The sequence below is a fragment of the Astyanax mexicanus genome, chromosome 13 (genome assembly GCF_023375975.1).
Source record: "Astyanax mexicanus isolate ESR-SI-001 chromosome 13, AstMex3_surface, whole genome shotgun sequence".
Classification (NCBI taxonomy): Eukaryota; Metazoa; Chordata; class Actinopteri; order Characiformes; family Acestrorhamphidae; genus Astyanax; species Astyanax mexicanus.
Genome location: NC_064420.1, coordinates 50,966,913 through 50,993,302, shown reverse-complemented (window position 1 = coordinate 50,993,302; position 26,390 = coordinate 50,966,913). Strand labels below are relative to the sequence as shown.

The 26,390-nt window shown below is 34.9% G+C and overlaps 1 protein-coding gene and 1 long non-coding RNA gene across 5 annotated transcripts in view; one reads left to right on the top strand and one right to left on the bottom strand.

Annotated features, from left to right (window-relative positions):
- The first annotated feature begins 1,311 nt into the window (after nucleotides 1–1,311).
- Nucleotides 1,312–26,189, top strand: LOC125780645 (uncharacterized). Of its 2 annotated transcripts, XR_007423903.1 has the most exons (5): nucleotides 1,312–1,420; nucleotides 5,507–5,587; nucleotides 6,517–6,593; nucleotides 16,864–17,089; nucleotides 21,079–26,189. It is a non-coding gene; the product is annotated as an uncharacterized LOC125780645 (long non-coding RNA). The 2 variants fall into 2 exon arrangements; XR_007423904.1 differs by lacking the exon at nucleotides 16,864–17,089 and having other exon boundaries at nucleotides 1,316–1,420; nucleotides 25,557–26,007.
- Nucleotides 15,794–26,390, bottom strand: part of LOC103042003 (cadherin-4) — a 626,601-nt gene continuing 616,004 nt past the window's right edge. For all 3 annotated transcript variants that reach the window (XM_049463121.1, XM_049463120.1, XM_049463122.1), the window contains 3 exons: nucleotides 21,802–21,941; nucleotides 21,050–21,214; nucleotides 15,794–17,073 (listed from right to left, as the gene is read on the bottom strand). In XM_049463121.1, the coding sequence (XP_049319078.1) occupies nucleotides 16,867–17,073; nucleotides 21,050–21,214; nucleotides 21,802–21,941 (512 nt within the window). In that variant the 3' untranslated portion in view covers nucleotides 15,794–16,866. The remainder of the gene's footprint in view (nucleotides 17,074–21,049; nucleotides 21,215–21,801; nucleotides 21,942–26,390) is intronic.

Genomic DNA, 26,390 nt, shown 5'->3' with positions numbered 1-26,390 from the left:
CGAAATGGTGAATACCAAATGTTGATACTCGATTTATGCTAGTGTGATGAGATTGATTATTTGGTTGGGTTTGGCTTGGGTAGGGTTGAATTTGGTTTGGGTTTGGTTGAGTTTGGTTTGGGTTAGGTTGGGTTGGGTTTGATTTTTTGTGGTTTGGTTGGGTTTGGTTATGTGTGGTTTAGATTAGATGGTTTGGTTAGATTTTTGTGCTTTTGGTTTTAGTTTGGTTGTTGTGGTTGGGTTTAGTTGGGTATTATATTGGTTTGGTCCAAATTGGGTTGATTTTGTTGTGTTTTGGTTTAATAGTTTTTTTTTTGGTGAATTTATGACCAAAGCATCTTAAATTCAAAATTCTTAAATGCATACCCAAAAACTACAAATGCACTTTCAAAGTTCTCAATTCCTTGTTTCAAATATCAGGGCCCTCAGAATTCTACCATGGAAGTGTGGAGTTACTTTGAGCTTGTTAATAATGTAAAAATAGCACTAACACTATGCCCCTATCACTAGCATTGTAAGCCTGTTGGGAGCGTTGATTAAAAGTACTGTATTTAGGAATGCTGGGGCAGAACGTAGGTGGGCTATTTGACAAAAGTTATTTTTTTCCTGTAATAAAGATAATTATTTTTATGGACGCCGATTTCCACCACTTTGAAAACAAAAGGGTCCTAAGTTATAATTATGAGCTGCTAATTCATAATAATGAGATGCTAAGTCATAATTATAAGATTCTAAATCATAATTATTAGATGCAAAGTCATATTTATGAGATGCAAAGTCATAATTATAAGATTCTAAGAGACACTAAGTCATTGCTATGAGGTTGTGAGTCATAAATATGAGATGCTAAGTAATTATTATGATATATTAAGTTACAATTATAAGGTAGGAAATCATAATTATGAGATGCTAAGTCATTGTTATGAGACTAAGTTATTGATATGAGATTGTAAGTCATAACTATGAGATAGTAAGTCATTATTATAAATATTAGATAGATAGATAGATAGATAGATAGATAGATAGATAGATAGATAGATAGATAGATAGATAGATAGATAGATAGATAGATAGATAGATACTTTATTTATCCCGAAGGAAATTTAGGCTATTTATTTTATTACATTTTAAATTTACTATGTCATAATTATGAGATACTAAATCATAATAATGAGATATCATGTATGTTATAAAGACTTATTTTGATATGTTTGGTAAAAGATATTTACATGGTAAAATCCAATCTTTGTATTTATGCTGCTGCAGTTGCTGGTTATTACCGCTAGGAGACGGGGTGGCGCTGTCTGTGCTCTCAGTGCTCAGCAGCCTGGGCTCCGCAGGCAGGTTTCCACTCAGAGCTGATCAGGGAACAGCGGCGGCCGCGGGTGATTTACCTCAGCGCTTCAGCCCTGTTTTAGAGGTGAGCCGAGTGTTAAAAATGTACAAAAACACGTTTAAACCAGGTACTAGGTCACACTGCTACCGGTTTTTAACTTTAAGTGAAGTTTTGAGCTGATTAAAGGGGTGTTTCGTCGTGAAATATGAGCGGAACGCCGGTGTGGAGAAATGGCGGGAATCTTGTCATTTTTGAGGTGAAGTTAGCCGACTAGCTAACTAACTGATTAACTACAGCACTGGGTTAGCTTAGCTTAGCTTAGCTTACCTTGGCTAGGTTAACTAGTTAGCTGCCAATCAGCCTCTTAGACCCTGTGTTTAATAAAAAAAAAAATATTTTAGTTTGTATTAATACAAATTACTTCATATCTCCAAGCTTTTTCTTTTATTTCTAAGATAAGACTGTTTTATATAACTAGCTAAGCGTTGTGTAAGCTTGCTTATTTTAGGTATAATTAGGTTAAATTCTACTTATTTTGAGCTATTTAAACTCAAGATAAGGACAAAAATTCACATAAAAATCAGTGTTTGTTTGCTTACTACCCTATAACGCCAAACGTATCATATTTGATACATGATTTTTAGAGCCCTCCATGTGAGCAGTGTTACATTTTTCCCCTGAAAAACCCAATGTATACCATGATATACATGCAGTGCATGGATAATTCAACAGGTGCCAGTATTTTGTTCACTAGAGGAATTTCCAGGGCTGTGAGAAGATTGCCATTAATAAGGAAGAGGACACAGGTGGATTTTAAAGAAAACCTTAACCTTATATATATATATATTTTTTTTTATGAAACAGCAAAAGGAACAGTTACTGGGTTGATGCAATGCGAAATTACCTAATAGTTCATAATCTGTGTTTTAGTAAAACCCTGTTGAAAATGACGTATCAAATTTGATACAGCAGGTATATAAGGTAATTTAACTCTAAATATGTAAACTGCCATTTTATTGTATTTCATGCATTACACATAACATCAAGCAGCATACAGTTTTTATTTTTCAAGTAAACTAATTAAATGTTTAAAATACATAATTTGGAACATTTAGAGTAGAAAATTAGATATGCAATTTGCTGTACCGTGATTAATGACTAGGTAGGTGTTGCGATAAAACAACTGCTAGTAACTTCCTTTTGCTTACTGATTTTCACTAAAAACTGATTAATTCAATGGAAAAATACACAATCAGTTTTTTTGTGTTTATGTGTATTTTTAGATGGCAAACAAATAGTCTTGAAATGCTCTGAAGAGGATTTTGGATGGAAATTCAAGTGACAGAGCAGCTAGGGGAAGATAAATAAATAGATAAAAATAAAAACAAAATAAATAGCTTGTGAACTACACAATGAGTAAAAATAACTAAAATGTTCTCATTACATTGAAATTGTATTATTATTTTGACCCGTTGTATCATATATGAAACTCATATATGCAAATTGATATTTAGATTTTTTTGGTTTGTTTGTTCATAAGGACAAATAAAAGCTCCAGTTTCAAAGAATTGGAATTTTCTGTCAATTATTTAATGGTTTGGGCTTTACAGGGTTAAGTCTTAGCTACCTCTCTTATTTTGAGAGTTTGTGATTGTTTAATTTAAGAAATCTTACTAAAAAAGTTTGCTTACCCCATTGGAATATGTTTTTTCCTTGTTATAAGCATATACCTTCAATTTACATATATTTTGTTTAGTTTTTTTTGCTAGTGTATTTTCTGCAGTGCAGAAAGTGTCATTTTACAGTAATAAAAAGTATTCAAGATACAAGAAACCTACACATACTAACCTAGCTAAAACACAAATGCTGACATCTCTCTTGCAGGAAGTAGCCCAGTAAATCTTTAAACAACTTTTATACACACACATAAATATAAAAACAAATAAATAAAATTGTGTACTGTAAAAAAAAAAACCCTAGCTAAATAAATTCACATATAAGACCATTTAAATAGGTGTAAAAGTCATCTTTAATAACGTGTAGGCTAGGATCCTTTTTTTTAATGTAATTTACGTATACAAAATTTAGCTACCAATTTAAAATAAATTAAGCTTATAAAGGTGTCCTTATTGCAAATATTGTAATAACATAAACCCCCAAAAGTACCCCTCATAAAATACTGTTAGTTTCTTTTTACAATAAGTTTCATTGCATCGTTTCATATATTCTGTGGTATTAATCTTAAGATATTCAAGTCACTAATAAAAATTCTTAAATCATTTATAGTTTATAATAATTCCATTAGATGAAGATGTAATAAGGTTTTTAAATGCAGTAAAATGTTGCCCCTGAATCATCAGTTGTTTGGAGTATCTTATATGTATTTTATATATTTATGATTGGTTAAGGACAAGTTTTGGTAAGAGCAACATAATTATTCAATTGTATTAGTTTTTCAATTGCATTTTTTTACCCAGTGAACTTTTAATGTGGGAGAGATGCCTGCAGAAGTATTATTTATTTATCTAAAGAAAGGGCTTATTTAGTCTTAATCAAGCAGCTGTAATTAATATGATACTGTAGGCATGGGAAAGTTGAATGTAATCTAAATTGGTTGGATAACCCTAATTTTGGACTAATTTGTTTGTTTAAGAATCATTTGCTTACTGTAAATCTGTAAAAAAAAATATTTTGGTGGTTATTTTCCCAGTCTACCGATTTTGTATTTTTTTTCTCGCCAAGTTGAATTTTAATGTGGGGGAGATGGTCAATATCGACTCTGTCCTTTAAAAAAACGTATCTTCATTTTTGTCAATTTTTAGCTTACTACATAATTTGAACAGACAAACTGTCTTTTACACTGTGCCAAAATTTATTGATGAACGGACCAATAGAAACTCTTCAAAATGACCTGAAATAAACTCTTTTTACATTAACTTCTGTCGAAAGTTATCAAGGTTTTTTCTCTCTCCTGTAAATTTACTGTTTTGGAGATTGTTGGTGTTTTTCATTGGACAGCAACGATATGCTGTCACTTTTGTCTGTGCATAATTCATTGGTTTGTGGAAAGATGGTGGTGTTGTCACTTTGCCAGATGTTGTGCCTTTTTCTGCCTCACTGCCTGAATTAGACAGGTTTTACAATGTTTTATTCAGTGCTGATGGTGTACTGTGGGAGTGTTGGTGACTAACTATGGTTTGAAAACCTGAATGAAAAAACACTTTGTCTTTTTTCACGTTTTCAACATCAGATTTAAAAATAATAATAATCCTAGTGTGGGCCAATCATTATAGCCATTTTTACAGTTTGAGTTGTGCACTGGTGAGCCTGCCCAGTTGCTGTCTGTGATGTAATTTTTCTGCTTGAATGTGTTGGCAGAGCTGTGTCCCACACACCACACACCCTACTCTACAGTTTTTAATATTGTAGATGCTGCAGTAAAATATGTGAAAATGGAACATAGTAACAGCAAGATAAAATTGTACAGATTTATCATGCATCTTTCTGTGGCAATAAACAAATTAACATTATTAAAATGTGGTAATGTCAAGATGAAGTAATTTTAGTAAGCCAAGTTTAAGGGTCGAGAGTATGCTATTTTCACACCCACCTTGTGTAGCAGCCTTCATACATCAGCTGTCGTACATCACATTTTTCTGCTAATTTTGGTTTGTTTGTATTAATGTCAATATGAATGCAAAGCAATACAGGACTAAAATTTAACAATGTATAAATAGATTGCATGTTCTGGACCAAAGGAATCAAACTAAAAGTGTAAACACACCTTTGGTTTCTCTTAGTGGTTCTTCTAGAAGGTTCTTTATTTTAAGACCTTGTTCTTCCTCATGCTCTTTGGGAGTTTTTTCCTGTCTATTTTTGCTGAAATCATCCATTAGAGAACTGCACTCACATTTCTGGAAAGGTGCTTTGGGGTAATGACTGCTGGAGAAAGGAGTCATAAAAATAAAACCAAACTGAATTGAAGACCCACTCCATTTAGTGTTAGAAATAGAATAAGAGCTTTTCCAGATGTGTCTTTGTGGATGTGGGTTTACACTCATATACTTCATTGACGTTTATGTGGAAATATTGTGCCAATTTCTTTCCACACTTTCCACTTTCCAGCCGAAGTATGTTTAAATCTCTTTTTACTGTTGTGGCTCCCTGCAGATTTACCTAAGCTGATATTGATGGGATTTCTATGGAACGGCCTTTGATTTTCTCCACTTGGGATCCATAAGATAAAACCTGGTATGTCTCTAGCCATTTATCTCTTCAAATTCTTTGAAATGCAGATCAGTGGTATCTGCATTTCAGAGATGGCAATATTTTTATAGGTGTTTTAGTTGGATCTAATATTTTAAAAACTCATTGCTTTAAACATTTAGGACTTTTCCAGACCGTAGAGTCTAAACAAGGTTGATGTTTGTCACATTAAATTAAAATAAAATTAAATGGTTATTATATTTTGTTATATGCAGTTTAACACTTTCATGTTGCAAACTAACCAGGCCATGGTTTAGTTGGTCTGGACTGAGACAACCTCTCTCCAGTTTTGGACCTTTTGGTCTGGATTGTAATGCATTTCACACCTATTTTATTTCAGACCAAACTTAAGTTTGAAAATTCTGACTGACCAAACAAGTGGTGTGAAAGGACCTAGCCACTTTAGGAGCTTTAACTTAAATGCCTAGTCTAAAATTCAAAATTCAAGAAAGAACAACTTGAAATTATAAATTAAATTTTTTAACACTTTTGTGAGTTAACTCAATGTAGTGTAGTCTCCAAATCCCGGTTCAGCTCTGACCTATTGTGGCATGAACTTCACAAGACCTCTAAAAGGTGTTCTGTAGTATTTGCCCCAAAGCAAAGTCTAATGTTATAGCAGATCCTTTAAGCCCTTTAGTGATCAGATGGGATCTCCATTACTCTGAGCACTTTTGTAAGAGACTGACGACTGCATACCAGGAACACTTCACAAGACCTGCCTAATGTTTTGGAGATGTTCTGACCCAGTCACCTAGAATTAATAATAAATAACATTATTTTTAATGTCTTCTACAGCATTTTTGTTTTTCTTAATAATTACCTATATATTTTTAAATGTTGCTGTGTTTTCTGGTGTCTCACATTTTTGCGTATTCATCCCCATAACACTGTCATTTCTCCCTCCCCCTTAGCAATTTGACCTTCCTGACATTTTGAGGAAGTGACATTATCAAAGTCTCTGCATGACCACCACGGGGCTTGAATTAAGGTAAGAGTTTCCTCCCTCTTTTCTGAATATTAAAGTATATCTGATTTCAGGTCAGACTTGGCTTAGGCTCAGTTTTTTAACCTTGTTCCTTGTTAGAATTGTAGTTTACATTTTTGAGTTCTTTAGGAGATCCTTAAAATTCTTACATTTGTTTATTTAAAAAAAGAAAAAAATAGCTCTAAAAAGCTCTTAAAGCAACTCTTAAAAGCTCTTAATCTTAGAATGTCTTAAATCCATCTCCCCAATGTTAAAAAAATGTCGGACACTGAATACAATTTTGTTTTTATTTCTGAGCTTTGCATTTCACAGTTTTAAAATTTACTGTAGACATGGGAAACTTTGGACATGAAGGGCAGATAACACATTTCTATTTCTACTCCTAATTGGTGTATTTGAAATATTGGTTTGTCAGAAAATATAAAAAGATCAAGCTCAAGCTTATGGTATATTCAACTACGTCAAAGCATCAGCAAAAGGAATAGTCTCCCTCCTCTACCTTTCACTAGCCGCTTTGGGGCATCACTTAAACAAGCAAGCATTGTGTGTGTAGAGTTGTAGTCAAATGCTTTGTCTCAGTGAGACACTGGTTATTTGTATCCATTGACTTTAAGTAGTTTTAGTAATGTACAGCAGTATTAAACTGGGTTTCTAATCTTTGTGCAGGCGGAATATATTTATTCACAAGTGATCAGATTTTTCACTTTTCTTTTGTAGGGCTGGACTATATGGCCAAAATGTATATCATGATATATTTCATAATTTTTGTCTATACAGTATTATTCCCATATCAGTACATCACATGCTGAACAGCTATCACATGCTGACAGAGATGGCTGATATGGTAAAAATGTTATATCACAATATTTAGACATTATCACCATTCAGTATTTATCATGTTTTGACAGATCAAATGCATCAGGAATGGCAGATTCTGCTACTGTATAATACTATACCATGAATAATACAGTGATTTCTATAGAGATTTTGAAGCAAATCTTCCAATTTAACATGATTTTTACAGTCAGTGTAGTGAAATTTAGTTATTTCAGTGTTCTTTAAGCACTGATGTCCTTGATACACTTTTTAAAGCATAGTGCCGATACGATAGAATAAAATATCAATACTCTGGCCTGCTCTATTTCTTTGGCACAGCAACTACGACCTCTATAATCCCTTTTTCATTTTTTTGTACTTGTCCTGGTCCCTTTTAGTCTCTTGTATGGATCACAATGGTTTAGGTGAAAATACTGATGTTGTATTGCAGTATTTTGTTTTAGTTTTCAAAAACACAGAATTGATTTTTAATTATTAGTTTACGTAACACAAGATTGGTGTCGGACAGTGAATCATTTAGTATTGTGTTAAAATCCATTCCACTAGATGGCATTGTTGTACTCAGTTGTTAGGTTCTATTATTCTGATTGGATAAAAGTTAACTTTTTTAATTTATATTTGACAGTATTTGACAAATAGGATTTAAACAATATCAATATATTGCTTTGTTTACGTTCCTGCAATATAATATTGAGATATATTGAATCATAAACTCTTAAACTGTATTGTGGTGCACGTTGTATTGTCGATACACAGCCCTAATTTAAAATCATTTTAAAATGTTTTTTTTTTATTTATTTATTTTTTTTTTATACCCATCCAGACTATCAAAAATTAGTCTGACTACAGTGTATATATACCAGAAATCATATTTTTTGGTCCGGCAGACTGAAAATAGCTTAACATCACCCAATGAAGAGTCAGTGCAAGCAGTGGTAAAAGGAGGGGAGCTTTATTTATATAACACAAAGCCGCCGGCGTGGAGGCCAGCATAGCTTCTATATACACTGTTACTCTGCAAGGCTGCGTACATACGGAACTGCTTTCGGAAACCAAGATCGCAGTGGCACTAGAAACACACTTTAAAAGAAGAATAATTATTTTCCCTTTTTTTTCTTTTGCTTTTTCTCCTTTTTTGGTACAAAAATGGTACAAACAACAATACAAAATATTTGTGCTGTTGACAGTTTACAAAAAAGTCATCTTAACTTCATATCTGTGCAATGATTGTGTTCTTTTGTCTTTTTTTTTTTTAGTTAGTTATTTCGTATAGGTATACTTTTCATCCTTCATTACTGTGAGTATTATAATTATAATACACTCCAGAAGAAAAAAGAACAACCACGATCATGCGGGTTGCTTCGATTCGTAAGATCGTCAGTATGATATCGGATAGATAATTGTTTTTGTCCATTAGGAAAAAAAAGACACATGCAAAAAAAAAAAAAGAACAAAAGAAAAGCTCTGATTTTGCCTAATCTGTTCAGTTCCAAGCAATTACTACATTATGTACACACACGGTGAGGAGCATCAGGGCGTCTCCACATCCACACTCGTAGTGTTCTCTCTGTGCGGACGAAGTTCGCCGTGTCTGAGGCGTTCTCTTTAGTATTCTGGGCGCGACACGCCTCCCTGTAAGCGCAGGATTCGCGGCACCTTCTGAAGCCAAGCCTGTCCTACTTATCAAAGGCCGGCGCCAGCACACGCCCAAGGATCCAGATAAACCACAGCTTTATGACAGATTTCCACTGGTTTACACATCAACTGACACTGGAAAACTGGGTAGATGGGTTTTAACAACAATGTTTTTCTGTTTTCTGATGGTCCTCTGGAGAAGCTTCCTATAGGTCATGTTCATTAACCTACGTTTATTCAGTTTAACCCCAATATTTATGCTTTTTGAAATTCTAATAGAACTAGATAGAACATGGAAAGAGCAGATTCTAAACTTCTAATCTATCTTTCATCATCAGTAGAAGTAAAAGTAGTGGTCACGTTTTATTTTAATTTATTTTATTTAGTTAAACCCACTGTAAATCCAATGATTAATTTACACTACAGTTCAAAAATTTGGAATTAGATTGTTTTATTTTTAACAATATTAAACAAACTGTAGTTAATAAATTAAGTTTTAACATAAAGGTTGAAAAAATGTATTATCCAAATTAATGTCTGTAATTAGTTTTGAGCCTGGGTTTACCTCCAAAATTCATTCTAAAGTAATCTAAAATAAATAAAACAATTACTTTTGAACATCCACAGTTATCATATTTCAAAATAGATCAATGAATAAATCAAAAAGTTAAAAATTGATAATTGCAGTATATTATTAGATTATTTGTTTAATTTTCTTATTTTTCCCCAAGACAATTTTTTAAATAATCAGCAAAACATGTAAAAATATGTTTTAGTGAGTACTTTGTAATATTTACTTCCACACACAAGTTGTTGAACATTATTGAAAAACAAAGATGTTCTTTCAGGGCAAGTGCTAGAATTATGTGCTGCAAAAATAGAGATTTAGCAAGATTTTTGTGTGACATTTGAATGTGAACCATAGAATAAAAATAAATCATTAATAGTATCTTCAGAGCTAATCTTAAACAGTTTGAGCTTCTACAGAGAACCATCAGAATACAGCACAGAACCGTGTTTCAGATTAGAACCTGCAGTTTGTGAAGGAGAGGCCAATACGAAAGATTGGATGTCCAAAATGTCTAGTTTATGATTTAAAAATATGTAATCACATATATCATCAATACATGCAAGAACAGCGTTAACTACTGGTGATGTATTATTCCCTGTAACAAATTCAGCATTGCAGCAGTACAGTTTATGTAAATAGACATTTTTTTAATCAACTTCAGTTTTGACCTGTTATTACATTACAAGTGAATCTTAATAGCTTTACAGCATTTTTCTCTCTTTTGACTGGTTATACTGTACATGTATTATAGCGTAATGGAAATGATATGGACTGTTTGCATAGCCTTTAGTAATTAATAACCCCCAAAAAAGATACTACTCATTCTGCATGTATTTTAAGAGAGCTATGCCACTATAATACATCTATTACAGCGAATGGAAGTCACCAGTAGTTATATAATCATTGTATGTATTGGTGATGTGTAATTGCATAAATCTTGGAGACAGTATTGGTAGTAGTGAGCGAGATTTCTTACATAACGTCTTTGTTTTGCAATTCCAAAGATGCATTTACTTTTTTTTAGTTTACATGTAAAAATTGGTGTCAGAGGTGGCTTGTGTTGTGTTTAAACCCTGCCTCATAGATTTTGTACTCTATAGTTAAATTCCACTGTTTTGATTGGATAAAAATCGAAACCTTTCTTTTATTCAGATCTTTTAGATATGATAGTTTAGATATGATGTTTTTTATACTATGGCATACTGAATTTGATTTGGACAATTGCAATATTTCACAATATACGGCTCTGTAAAAAAAAAAGAGAGATCAAGGAAGTTGGATGATCACAAGCCATCAAACAAAGATGAACTGCTTGAAATTTTGCACCAGGATGAAAGCAGCATAAAGTTATCCAAAAGCAGTGTGTAAGACTGGTGGAGGAGAACATGATGCCAAGATGCACGAAAACTGTGATTAAAAACCAGGATTATTCCACCAAATATTGGTTTCTGAACTCTTAAAACTTTATGAATATGAACTTGTTTTCTTTGCATTATTATAATTGTTTCTTTTTTTATTTCAGACATTTCTCATTTTCTGTAAATAAATGCTCTAAATGACTAAAATATTTTTATTTGTAATTTGGGAGAAATGTTGTCTGTAGTTTATAGAATAAAACAACAATGTTCATTTTACTCAAACATAAACCTATAAATAGCAAAATCAGAGAAACTGATTCAGAAACTGTAGTGGTCTCATTTATTTTTTCCAGAGCTGTATATATTGAGAACGGTAGACCTCGTAATCATGATACGTATAGTATCGCTAAGTTCTCGCCAATTCACAGCCGTAGTGCAGCATGTATTTAAGTACATGCATTAAGAGTAAATATCAGTATCACCAGTAGTATCACTATGATTATTGCATGGACTGGTGACTTGTAATTCCACAGTTACCAGAAACAAAATTAATTGGACTGTTTTGAGACTGTTTTCTCACATATCACTGCTACTGAGATACAGTCCTGTTCATAACTGTTCAGAAGAATAATTGGGAATAATAATAATTGGGTATAATTTTGTGTATGTGGAGAAATGGTGAAATGTTGAGACAGTGTTAAAAGAAGCTGGAATTTTCATGTGGTAGGAATGCTGTGTTTTCCACTCTTCCAGTCAGGAATATTAAAGTTTCCTTCTGATCTGAATTGGACCGCGGGACACGCTGTGTGTTTAAAAGTGTGTGTGTGTGGTTGTAGCTCAGGGCTGTGAGTGAGATATATATGTATTTATTCATGAGTAGGTACGGCAGGTGCGCACCTTCTTCCCTGTCAGCTCTCTCTTTCAGCTGCTGGCGGCTCGGCGTTCCATGCGTGCGCAGAAAATCCGAACCAAATCAAACGGTTATGCTTAGCACCAACAAAGCGTTTCCAAAATGCAAACAAAATCTAGCTTTGTGTGTGTGAGAGTGTGTGCGGTTGTGTGTGTGTGTGTGTGTGTGTGTGAGTGAGAGTCTGAACCAGAAGGGGTGTAATCGTGTGCAATAACAGTGTATTCAGCTGTAAACAGCGATTACATGGTATGGCCATAGGCTTGCAGTAGGCTTCCTCTGAGTTTACAACAGAATCAAATGGCTTTAGCTTGCTTGAAGCCGCGGTTTACGAACAAACAGATGCAATTAACTGACAAAACAAACTAAAATACTAACAAAAACAGTGGGAGTAAAAAAACTGTACAAAATGGTAAAATTGGGAAGGAGAGTAACGTAATTTCAATTCTCTGTATGTCCTGTACATATGCAGTATTGACAATAAAACTACTTGACTTGACTTAAAAATTAAAAACAGAAAAAAGCTTTAAATGCTTATATACAACATTTGTGATGCCGTCTGTGATGTGCATAAAGCTGAAGCATAAACATGTGTAGCATAGGCAAGAGTTTCTCAAATAAAAGCAGTGATAAAAAAAATATAAAAAATAAATATAATGACGTGGCTTGTCTAAAAATGTCTACTTTCACCTCAAAAGCTCGCAGATGAGATCAGGTAACAAGCGCTTTTTCCAATTACTTAAATTTTTGAAACACTTTGAAGCTCTCTCTCAACATAAAGCCAATTCCATCACCTGCTGGTGATGAAAGAACCATTTCAGTGCTCAGAATCCACTTTCAGCCTGTTTTAATTGTGTATACTGCACAGTACCAGTTAAAAATCGATCTGCCAATCACGTAAAAATCTCACCTTACTCTAAAACCCACTCTTTGTGGGGTAGGGTCCATCCCAATTGCGTACTAAATACTTGCATACTTCTTATACAAACTAGTTTTTTTGCGTATACTCAAATTTTTGATGTGTACTTGAACTTAAACCTGTTAATTTTTTCAAGTTTGTTTAGGATTTACAGTACTATTTCATATGTGATACCAAACAGAAAAGGAGGAGCTACTCCCTTCTGGAAAATGTATAAGAAAAAATGTCAGATAATAGCAAAAGTACAGCGGTGATTTTGGCACTGTAATATTTTTCTGTTAATAGTGAGGATTTGGCAGATTTTATTTATGGCATTTATCTGACGCTCTTATTCAGAGTGCACAGTAAATATTAATATACTAACCTTTTTCGTTGTAAGATAAGAATATAGTCGGTACCTTATTATTAGCATGTAATACATAATTGGGATCGAGTCATACACTGTATATATGTTTTTCTTTTTGTGAGTTGAGCAGAGGTGAAGTTTATTCCTGCTAGAATCACCAGGTATTCAATATCAGCCTCAACATGCTTGCAGGAGAAGCATCAGCTGCATCCTGTTACGCCTATTGACCATTATTTAAAACTAATATACAGTACTAAGTGACTGGCCTAGATATGTTGCATTCATTTTACTGCATTTCGAACCTTCTATGTTCTAGATACGTTTTCTGTGTATTTGCTCAGGTGGGCTCAAAAGTTGTACTGTCTTTAATTTTGCAATGGCAGAGCATTATTGACATTGACATTTGGCTGTTAATTCTCCCATTGTTGCATGCCTGTATATTGTTGTTAATGTATATATTGTCAATTTTGGGGCAAATCATTGCATCTCCAATAGCAGATTCATTAGATCAAATAGTGTAAAGTAGCAAGAATTGAGAGGAATTCTTGTTCTAATATACACAACTCTGGAAAAGATTTGAGAGAATCAGTTTCTCTGATTCTGCTATTTATGGGTATATTGTCATTTAGAGCATTTATTTGCATTAAATGAGAAATGAGAAACAAAAAAGATGCAGAGCTTTCAGACCTCAAATAATGCAAAGAAAACAAGTTAATATTCATAAAGTTTTAAGAGTTCAGAAATCAATATTTGTTGGAAAACCCTGGTTTTTAATTACAGTTTTTTTCATGCATCTTGGCATCACGTTCTCCACCAGTCTTACACACTGCTTTTGGATAACTTTATGCTGCTTTACTCCTGGTGCAAAAATTCAAGCAGTTCAGTTTGGTGGTTTGATGGTTTGTGATCATCCATCTTCCTCTTGATTATATTCCAGAGGTTTTTAATTTGGTTAAATTAAATTAAAGAAACTCATCATTTTTAGGTGATCTCTTAATTTTTTTTCCAGAGCTGTATATTCTATATCGGAAAGTTTGTGTGCTGTAGTACAAGTGTAAAATATCATCATTGTCATATTAATACCTTGTGTTTTTGAAATGGTTTCTGTAACTACTGAAGACAAATTTTCTATTTGCTCCTTTATTATGAACCACTTACACAGCACACCGCAGAGCACATTTTATATAGGTAAATTTATAAATGAAATTGAAGGGTTATGAAGCTTTTATGACCGTGCTTATATAGTATGCAAGATGACATGTACCATTTATATATATCTCTCTCTCTCTCACTCGTGTATCTCAGTTGTCAGCCATAATAACATAGTCTTTGTTCACCTGCCACAGTGGGAATCCAGGTGTTACTTCAGTATATTTCTTACTTTGTTGTCGTCAGCTCCGCTGTAATGCAATTTCTACTTTTTTGTGTTCTGAAATTGCGTTTCGCTGCTGTGAAATTAAGCTGTTTGAATAATGAATGTCCTGCTGTGGTTGCAAAAACATGAAAAACAAAACAGATAAGGCCCCGCTGTGGGGTGTGCGTTGCATAACGTGTTGAAAGCAATTAGTGTCCCGCTAGGTTTGAGAATCTGTAGTGGTTTTGGCAATGGTAGCACTTATTTTTAAACTACTACAACCTCCTAGTCCAAGTCTGTTTTCTCTGACTAATTCACATTCACACTGACATGCCACTGTCTTTTAGGCAATTAATCCCTTGGAAGTACCAGTTTCATTTCTGTCTAGAAACTCTCAATAGACAGCTTTTGCAAACTAGATGAGATGTGTGAGGAATGATGACTTTCATATTTAAAGGTTTTTCTGCCGAGTAGAAGTTTCAAGACTTTTAGAATAAAGTTTGTACAGCATTTCTCTGTGATTTTATTTATTTTTTAATATAAGGGACCCCTTTTTAAGATATGACCACATCGTGGCCCTGTGTTTGAGAACCACCGATTTAGAATATCCAAGCTATAAAAACATATAACAATGCTTTTGATTTCTAAAGTCTTGGAAAAGTTTGAAGTTCAGCCTCACCAAAAATTCAACCAAACTTTTATTTCCCTCAGATAAGATATTTTTTAAAAGTTTTCTCTTTGCCCGTGCTGCCTGTTTGATGGTAATGACAGTATAAATGTAAGCACAGGGCATGCATCTTGATGCATCAAAAACAGACCGTTTTCCATGGCTATTTTCTTCTCAGTGTCGTAATTCCAACAGTTAGTGGTCCCTGTCTACTTAACAAGTTCTTTGCTTTGTTATTTGTTAAGTCATATGCAATGATGTTACAGCGTGGTATAACTAAACGTGCTGGACTTGCTGGTAGTATTGTACTTGACCAGCATGTCGGTGGTTAAACTAGATCAGAAGCTTTGGTTTACCTCAGTGGTAAACAGAGTTTGAGCAGCTCTGGTACTGTAGTTTGATAGAAATGTAAATGGTTTGGTAATAAAATACATGAACTGCGCAGTTTGGACAGTAACAAGTTTGTAAACTCAATGAAGGCGGTCTGAGACACGCTTGTCTGGCTCCGCCTGTGGCCTCTACTGCACACACTGATTGCAAATTCAACATGGTGGACAGTTTTGGCTTCATTTCTATAGAATGAAAGCAAATAGAACCACCGTGTCTGTATTTTTAGTTTTTTTTTTTTTTTTTTTTAGTCATTGGTTTGAAATCAAGCAAAAATCAACAAAAATGAAAGTAAAAAAAAAATAATACACATATCAGAGTAAAACAGCCCATTAGCAGTAACTTATTCAGATTATACCTTAAATCTGCCCCTCAGTCTTAGTTGGTGCCCACTCTGGTGGTCTCAATTCATTACCTAATCTTGTTTTAAAGTCATGCAAGACTGATGAAGAAAACCTTCCTGGCCCTGACCACTGGAAGTGCTTTCTCAACACTTTTTAGCTTGACACCGTGCAAAACCACCAAAATCCGTGCAATCTACAGGAATGGTAAAGTGTTGCATCGCCACGCCTCCTCTTAAAGAATTAATGGCTGGCCATTCTAGTCTAGTCTATTCGTGAGCGTTGATGTCAGGGGAAGGTCTAGACAGAAGACCAATCCTGAGTTTGTGAAAAATCCAAAAACTACGCACCACTAAAGGCACTTCTTAAACAACAATAACGACGACGACAACAACAACGACAGTGCTTATCTTCTCCAAATAATTCAAGTTCTGAGAAAGTAAAAGAATGGCTTCTGCAGACTCTTGTTTTCAGAGTAGAATGCCTACCTTTTTTCCTCTTTTTCTATATATTTTTTTTATTTCGTGGTTAACCTCAAGCGAACCGCAGCACGGCTTCTGCCGTCTGCAGAGGCCTGTGTGTCGAACTCGGGTTGAGGGGGAGACAGCTGTTAGCGGCGAAATTCATGCTATTAGAAAGCTTTTCGCCTCACAGACTCAGTTACCTAAACTCAGTTTCCCTTCAAGAAAATAACGAGGAGTACAAAGCGTGAACACAAAGTCGACTATAAAACAAGACACGGGGGTAAAAAACAAAACAAAAAAAAAAACAAAAACAACCCAAGAAAGTGATAAAAACGGATAATCAAAGGAAAAAGCATTCTGTTTGAAGACAGTCAGAGGGAGAGGAAGGTCCACAAAGCTGTCTCTCTGTACAGGTCTCTCTCTGGAGCTGGGCAGGTGATTGGTTGTTGGTTGTGTAGTTGGTGTGTGGATTTGTGTGTTTTTAAAGGGTCTAGTCATCGTCGCCGCCCCCGTACATGTCGGCGAGCTTCTTGAAGCGTGGGCCCCAGTCGTTGAGGTAGTCGTAGTCCTGCTCTCCGCTGCTGGAGGAGTTGAGGGAGCTGACTGATCCGGCCGTGGATCCGCTGCCCTCGTAATCGAACACCAGCAGAGAGTCATAGGGGGGCGCTGTCGGGTCGTTATCTGCCGCCCGGAGGCCCTGTAAAGATAAACAGGTCAGGAAAAACTTTAATACAGTCACCACAAACAAAAATTCACTATCATGACAGCACAAATATAGCCATTTTATTTACTATTAGGCTTGTCCCTGTAATTTTTTGCGGACAAAATATCACCCCAGAAATTATTGCGATAAGCAATGTAATTTTAAGACCAATAAATGCCACTGACATAATGAAAAGAGAATAGCATGACAAAGCAACTATACCATTTTTAGGACAACACATTTGTAAGAAACCATAGTACCGTATTTTTCGGACTATAAGGCGCACCGTATTATAAGACGCACTATCAAAGAACGCCTATTTTCTGCTATTTTTCCATACATAGGGCGCATCGCATTATAAGGCGCGTTAAGTGACACTAGAAAGGGTGCCTATATCAAAGTGAACAGGGGTGGCGCCATGTTTCCCTTCCCCCACCGGGGGGGTTGGCTTGCCGGTGGAGCGTCTCAGTATACAAATCTAGCTCAAACGAGTGCTGGATATTAATCTACACAGATTCCTCTCCTGAAAACTGTTTATTTGGGTGAGTAACGTGCTTCAGTTTATTTACAGTAAGCTTAGATTTCCAGATGTCCACTAAGGCTTGCTGCACCAGCGTTAGCATAGCTATCCGCTAGCACGCTAGCTAGTCCCCTAAACTAGTAAAGTTAACCCAAACTTAAACGACAGCGTTACACTGAGTAATCCTGCGTGTTCTGGTAAGACAGTGAGATATTAGCTAGCGATTCGTCCCCCGTAGCTTGTTTTAGCACGGTAAACAAGCAGATTACAGGCTGATAAAACTCACCTCTGAGAGAGTTAGCGCTTAGCATCTAGCTAATGCTAGCCAGGCAAAGCAGCACAGACTTACAGGCCGATAACTCACCTCTGAACGGTGAACGCTTAGCGATTAGCATCTAACTCTAATAATACTGCTCCAGCAGTATTAAAAGTGCTAAATTTAGAAAATACTGATCTCTGAACAGTGAAAAAGCTAGCTAGCTAAGCGGTTAGCATCTAGCTAATGCTATTGCTGCTCTGTGTGTTTACTGCTCCTTACACCTGACGGGTAAAATTTAGATAATACTGATCTCTGAACAGTGAATAAGCTAGCTAATGCTATTTGCTGCTCCAGCCTCGGAGCTGCACGGCTCTGGACTCTGTATAGCACTGAAACTCTCTATAACGCTGCACCGAGTGTGTGTTTACTGCTCCTTACAACCTGACGAGTAAAATCCATACAAAAGGCGCACCGTATTATAAGACGCACTGTCAATTTTTGTGAAAATTACAAGTTTTTAAGTGCGCCTTATAGTCCGAAAAATACGGTACTATTTTCATTATCTATTGCAGTCCACACTGTGTTTATGGAGTCCCAGTTATTGAAGCATTGGTCATTTAGCTTTACTGGCAAAAAAAATTGAATCGACAATATGCTTGCTTTTATAAGTTTATCAAGGATATCATCAGTACTTAATAAAGTCTGACCCAATTGTACATTTTATTACAGAACGTAAGAATCTGTGACTGCTGATGCATTTTGTCTGTGTATCTAAACATTGTGATTACTATTGTAATACTGTGATAAATGTACCTTAACAATTTCTTGTGATAGAATATTTATCATATTGTGCAGCTCTACTCAAGCATCAGGCAGTGTATTCATAACCATTAGGTGTAATAACTTTTTGTATGTTTGTAGAGCTTTAGATTTTCTATTAATGTTCACCATCACTCTACACTATTGTTCTCTGACTAAGATTATCTAGAACCAAGTGTTTCACTTCAGACCCACATAAACTCAAGTTTTATATCAACTCCTTTTTAAGATGAGTTTTGGCCAAATAAAATTCATTCAAATTTTTTTTAAATAATTTCGTACAGACCATCTTTTATTTTAACTGCAGATCTTTTTCCGTTGTTTTAGAACTAAAACTTGAAGCTAGCAAAACTGTTAATCTTTCATGCTAATCTGCTAATAAAAAAATCTGAATTTATTTACTTTATTTCAGATTAGATAATGAGTTGCTGTGCTCACATACTGTCTGTCAGAAGTTTGGAGACATTTAGTAAATTTTAATTTGTTGTTAATTTGAGATAAGGTGCAATAAAGCCTTTTTTATAGGTTAATACAGTGCTAAAAGAAGCGTGAAAGTGTTCCTAAACTTTGGCCAGGCAGTGAGCCGCAGGGGAGCATGGTTGAGTTGTTATTTTCTGCCTGTGAGAACAGACAAACAAGAGAAAACTTCTGTACAAACAAACAAACATGCAGCTTTCTGATGAACACTGCAGCCCAAACACATGGAGAAACTGAACTAAATCTCAGAGAAGATTCTGGCGCAAGCAGAACCAGCTGTAGAGTTTAGGATTCTTGACCACGGCTCTGTTTTCTCCAACACACTATCAGCCTCTCTGCTCAGCCAGTCTCAGAGCTTCAGATTAAAGGCCAAATCCACCATTTATTTACAATTCTCTGTTTAATTAACTGATAATTCAGAGTGGGTTTGATGTGAATCACTCGGTTCTAGATAGTCTTACAAAGTCATGATGATGATGATGATGATGATGATTGTCACCTTAGTGGTGGAAGGAAGCAGACGTCTGAACCTCTAAAAGCTCCATACAGAAAGTTTTTACACCAAATGGTAATAAATATGGAAGTATCGAGATATTGTGTTTTGCAATACTGTGTACATTTATTAAAACACACTATAGGTTTCTTAATGATTGGTTTAAATGTAAAAATTGGTGTCAGATGTGGTTCATTTGGTTTTATGTTTAAACCCCACCCACTCTTTCTCTAGATACAAGTGTTCTGATTGGATAAAATGTGAATTTCTACTTTTTTATAATATCACCTTCCTAAAATAATCGCCAAATCTCCTAATTATTTGTTTTTCCTAACTCATCTTCTCATGATGCTGCACGGCCACCTGTGGTAAAATCTCCTGCCCCCTCAGCAGATCATTGTATTCTACCCCTTTAGGATAATGGTCTATCTCAAAAGTCTGACTTAAGATAATTTATTATGCTTAATAAAAATGTAAACTTGTAAATAAAATGTGACTTGTAGCAATTTTATTAATTCCGGGCTCGTCCTCAATCGTTAAGTGATTAAATTTTTACTATAATATAAATTTTACTTCTTATTAATAAAGGCTATAGGCTATACTGCATAGTTGTTTAGTCTTATTTTGTTTTGTTAGTCTGTATTTTAGTCAGCAAAATAGCTAAGCTAGAAATGCTCTACTGTTTGAACTGTTTTCTGTCTTTTTAATTAGTATTTTCTAAATCTTGAACTAAGATTAAGGTTTCTGCTCGACTCAATGAAAAAGCATTTTCTTAAACTATTTAATATGTTTAAATAGCCTTATTTAAGAGAAAACAATAGCTTAAAGTTATGTAAGAACTAAACGTTGTAATTAATAAGAATCGCTTTTATATTTGAAAAATAAGTTTTTTTTTTTTTTTTGCCCAGCCCTAAACACATATAACAACTAAACCTATTTGATTATTCTAGGAAGGTGTTAATATGATTGTGTTTTATACTGTAACAATTTACTTAAAATTGTTAAACCATTACAATATATTGCCTTGCTTTCAGTATCACAATAAATTGCAATACATTTAATTGGCTAGTTTTAGTTAGTGTTTTACACAGAATCTTAAGCAGATTTTGGCTCTTAAACCTGTTTATACGATTATTTATAAATCGAGTGGTGGAGGGATATATGTAAAGTGCAATGTAGCAATAAAAAAATATATAAATGAAAAGTCTCCCCCAAAAATATTTATTTTGTTTGTAAAATCCCAGCACGACTAGAAATCGTCAACATTACAAACAATATTTAAAAGACACGTGTAAAAATAAGTTCACTAGTGAATTTAGGAAGTAATTAGAATGGCTATGTTTGTGTGTTTATCATTGCAACCTATATTAAACATTTTAAATATCTTTAGTATCTTATGTACGTCGTGAATGAAGTCCCCAATGTCCCCAGGATGGGGTATCACTGCTCGAAGTGGGTACTGAGACTCCGGGACCACTGGCCTCTCGTCCACTCGCCGGACCCCCGGGGGCTTAGTCATGATGTGCTCCAGAGAGTCGGGCTGCTGCAGCTGGCTCAGGTCATAGTCCTGCAGATAAAAACACAGATACACTAAAGATACACCCTCTAAACACCAAACCTGTAAATACATAAGTGTAGAAGTGTGTCTATGTAGGCATGTAACCCATTTACACTTAGATGGGACTTTTGCATAAGACAATGTCCATGTGAGTTTGTGTTTGCTGGAGTATAATGATGGTGTTTAGTGGAGAATGTGTTTGCTAGAGTATAATGATGGTGTTTAGTGGAGAATGTGTTTGCTGGAGTATAATGATGGTGTTTAGTGGAGAATATGTTTGGAGTATAATGATGGTGTTCACTAGATGATGATTGTGTTTGCTGGAATATAATGGTGTTTTGAGTGGGGGATTTATAATATTTGAGTGATGGCATTTGTTGAAATATGATCAGGTTTATTAGCGAATGATCGTGTTTAGGAAAATAAATATCTATGTTTTTTGCTGGAGATTTTTTTTAATATATATAGAATGTTGCCTTTCAAGCACACATGGTTTTAAGATTTCATTAATTCCAGGCAGAATTGTTTGATTCGTTAATTTGCAATATGGTTGAATTTATTTTGTGGTGAACAGTTGGAATCTGAGCTCCATTCACCTGGTCCTCCTCTCCTCCACCTTCCTCATCGTATTTCAGGATGTTGTCTCTGACGTCGTCCTCGGGGTCTATCAGCAGCTGCTTGGTCTGCCTTTCCTTCTCTCGTCTTTTCATCCACACCACGAACAGCAGAACCATGCCTGTAGCACAAACACACACAGTCAGTGTAAGAGAAATTAAATACTCAGCTCTCTAAGAACCGCTTTGCTTACATGAATCATCCAATGCGTTTAGTCTACACTTCCTGTCTCTTCTTATAAAATCACTCAAATCTTTTTAAATCTGCTTTTATTTGTCTTTGATTTTCTGCAACCTTGTTGAAGTACTCCCTCTCAGCTAACATCACTGTTTGACATCGTCTTGTACCGTCAACTGTTTTAATGCTTTGTACTTGTTTTGCGTTTGTACTGTTTTATTTATAATCTGATGTATTCTGCGATGATTGCTCTATTTACACACATCTTGTTTTTTTTTATCCTTTCCGCCTCAATTACTTTGTAGCACTTTGAGTTTGAGAAAAGCGTGTTATCACTCACCTTTATGCTATTATTAAAACTACAGAGAGCAGCCAACCGTCTCCAATTAATATATCTTAGCAAACACAAACAATACCCTGCTGTGTAATACCGTACCTGTGTGTGGGTATTTATTTCTATTATGTTCTACTACATATATTATTTCACATGTTCAGAGTGAGAAAAAGTTTGTGTTTACTGAAGGATTATGGTGTTAAAGAAAGATGATGTGTACTGATTGGTCTTTATTCAAGTGTTGGAGAATGTTGGTAGTTCTTGGGCAGTGATAGTATTTGTTGGAGTATATTGAGTGAAGAATGATTGAGAATTGAAGAGACTGTTTGTATTTATGAGCTGGGAAAATGCTAGTGTTTGGTACAGAATGATGTTTAGGGGTGGCAATTCGGTCTGCACAATTAATCATTTCAGCATCACAATGTATACATGCGTAATAGTCCTGTGCAATGACATTTGTCTTATTTGCATTTTTTAAAAGGCTTTTTTGCAGCTTAAAACAAAAACATTTAAACTGGTTATATTTTACATTACTTTATCCATCAGATTACAGATGGTATTTACCCAACACTATTAATATTATTCCAATCCATGATACACAGGTTGCACTAATAATGTCAACATGTTGGATTTTTGACTTCGCGAGATTTGGTGTTAATTCATGTATCTCATAATATGATATTTATATGGTAACAAGGTTTCTGTTATACTCTATATAGCTAAACAATTCTCTGTGTTACTGAAGAGGATAAAATACTCCTAACTAAGCAAATACTAGGGATTATTGGTGGAATTAGTTTACAGAATTTGACAACCAATAATATTAATCTCCTTAATAGTCTTACTTAGTTTAGGCCGTCTATGTTTCAATAAAATTATCCATATTTGATGCTGCATATAGATAATATATGCAAACAAAATGATGAAATACCGACAATGTGATATTTTGTCCCAAATCTAATGATCTTTAGTAAAAAGTAATGCTGTTTATTTAGAAATGGACTTTTTTAAGACAGTAATGGTGTTGGTTGGTTTTTTGGATAATGATAGTGTTTGGTGGTGATGTATCTGGATGAAAGGATTTTTTTTTTTTAAGAATGATGGTCTTTGGTTCTTTTTCTGGAGCATTCTACTCACAGGCAATCACTAGGATGATGTACTTTGCTGAACTTTGGGTTGGTGTGCTCAAACTTAACTTTTGTTATAGATCGTGAAATACTCTGTCCATCTGTCTGCCAGCTCCAGATCCACAGCTGATTACAAATCCCCATACGGTGTTCCTGCCAAGACACAGATCCACTCTGCCATGCAGAAAATCTTCCCTTACAAGACAACATGTTCTTGCTAGTGTTGGGTAAATGTTTTATAGATATAGCTGGGAGAGCAACTCTCCGTCTCCACAGAGGAGGCTTCTCCACACTGCCTGTGAAACCTTTCAATATTACATGCCACGAGCTGAAGCGTGTGCTGCCTCAACGTTGTTTGGAGAAGCACATTTTTAGCCACAAGCTGAAAGTAAATGTGAGAGAGACAGAGAAAGGGAGAGAGAGAACGGATGAAAGTGAACTGAATGTGAGAACGGGCTCTAGATAGGTTATTATACGGTTATTGAAATTATTAGCCACAGGTGAAAAAGTCTACTATTCAGACAGACATCTTACTGCATCGTTAAACTGAACCTAAGAAGTTTCTCTGTCTTTCTCCAGGTCATACTTCGGTTATGGGCAGGGACTAGTGATCCGCACTTTAGCCTCTGGCTTTATGGTTTGAGGCTGTGTAGTCTGGGGAACGTGGAGGTATACCCTGTGTTTGAAGTAGGCTGATGTGTGTGCATGAAAGAGCGACGGCTGGATTTAGGCTTGTCAAAAGTGCCCCACAGTTTGCAGACTTGAAATAATGGCACCTTTCTACCCAGGTCCATCGTAAAGTCGCAAATTTTGTGGACCTGCAGGCCATTTCCCAAAGCTTTATCTGTGAGCCCTTCAACACTCCCTGCCTTATTAGGCCAAACCTGTCAGAAATAGAATGAGCTCTTCTGGAGTTTTAGTAGACACTATATTTTTCTGAAACCGCTTCACCTAGTATTCGCTCCTTTTACTTTTGTACTTTTTAAAGTGCTACCTCTTTTTTTGTATCTGTATGTTAGACATGTTAAACATGTATACTTGTTATTTACATCTAAACGTTTGTCTCCAAGCAGTGAATATGGGTGAGTCTTTGATTTTGGGAAATTTTATGATTTATAAATAAAATTCATGGTAGAAATACTTTATTCTACCGAACACTATTAATGTTATTCCAATCATTAAAACACAGACTGCATTACTTAATTTGGTGTTGATTCCTGTATCTCAAAATATTGTGCAACCCTAGTGGGAATTACAGGGTCACATGATACAGTACTATTTATACTGTAACAATAATTCTGCGGTACTACTTACATCTTTTATATTTTAAGTCCTATTAATTTTTTGTAACTGTGCATTATATAATGTATACCTTTTTAAGTACATCTAAACATGCATCTCCATACAGTGAATATAGTTGTGCATTGGTGAGTCTTCAATTTTGTTCAATATTCTGTCCAAAGGTTTAAACTCCTGTTAAAAATACTCCATTGAAGTTATTTCTATATCGTCGCTGTCCAATGAAAAACACTTATCTCAATTTTTGTTGATTTTTAGTTTACTGCATAATTTAAACAGACAAACTGTCCCTCACACTGTGCCAAAATTTCTTGATGAACGGACCAATAGAAACTCTTCAAAATGACCTGAAATAAACTCTTTTTACATTAACTTTCATTGGACAGCGACGATATGCATTATTGCTAAATCAAAAGCTTTTACTTTAGCTAATACTTTAAATTGTGGCCTAAAATTGATTTACTAACATCAATACTTCCTTATTAGCAATATCACATAGCCATTGTTGCCACAGCCTGTGATTTTGTGAATTTTATTTTAATTCTAAGTAACACTTTGTCAAAATTATTATGTTGTAACCATTGCAGCACACGAGAGAAGAGTGACATTACTTTTGTGAAGAAAAAATAAATAGTCTATGATAGATCTACGGTGAGCTGTCAAAGTGTAGTTTTGCTCAAATTTTCACTGTTTTTTAGTCGATTTTGCTGTAAGACACCGATAGTTTGAAGGTTACAGAAAAATTAAAGGATTTATGAGAGTGGGGATATATTAACTCTCTTTTCGTGTTGTGTGGCAGTGGAGTGTGTATGTTTTTCTGTCTTTCTCTCTACTGTATTCTCTACAGGTCATGTTAACTGAAGAAACACTGCATTTGGGGTTTGGCTGTGCTTATCATCCAATCCAGGGTGCAGCTGGATGCTAAGGGGGCGGGCCTTGGTGAATAAAGGGGTTCATCTGTGAGTGTCGGTGTGGTGTTATTTTTTTTGTTCTGCTACTTATTTTTAGATGTGTATCCTGTTGTATTTTAGCTCACACTTTGTCCTTTTTCCCACATTTTTGTATTTCTCTGTTAGACACACCAGGTAAGGGACAAGGTGTAGGACTGGGCGATATATAGAGAGATTTAAAGAAATATCAATATATTTTCATACAAGATATGAGATGAGATAATATTGTTTATATTGATTGTGCTGTATTCCAATTAGCTTAGTCCTTATTTTGTGACATTAAAAAATAGTTACCATTCAGATGTACTTTTTCTTCGTTAGGTCAGGCTTTTTATTTATTTTTTCTACTTTAACTCTTCCTCAATTAATCGAACTATACTTACATGTTAAGCTATTCTCTGTATATTGTGCTAATGTCAATATTACTGTCTAAAATCACACGGGTCCCTAAAAATATAAAGAATATAGTTTAAAGATGCAAATACTGTTCTCCTTATCCTTCCTTTCCTTCCATCCACCACCACACTCCTCATGCTACTCGTTTCTACCCCCAGTTACATCTGTGTTTACATTAAGTGTTTATTTTAAAGCATATAAACATTGTTTTGATGAGGGGTGACTGATTATAAGTAATAATAATCCATATCTTGAAAGCAGTTATTTTTGTTGGATTATTATTATAT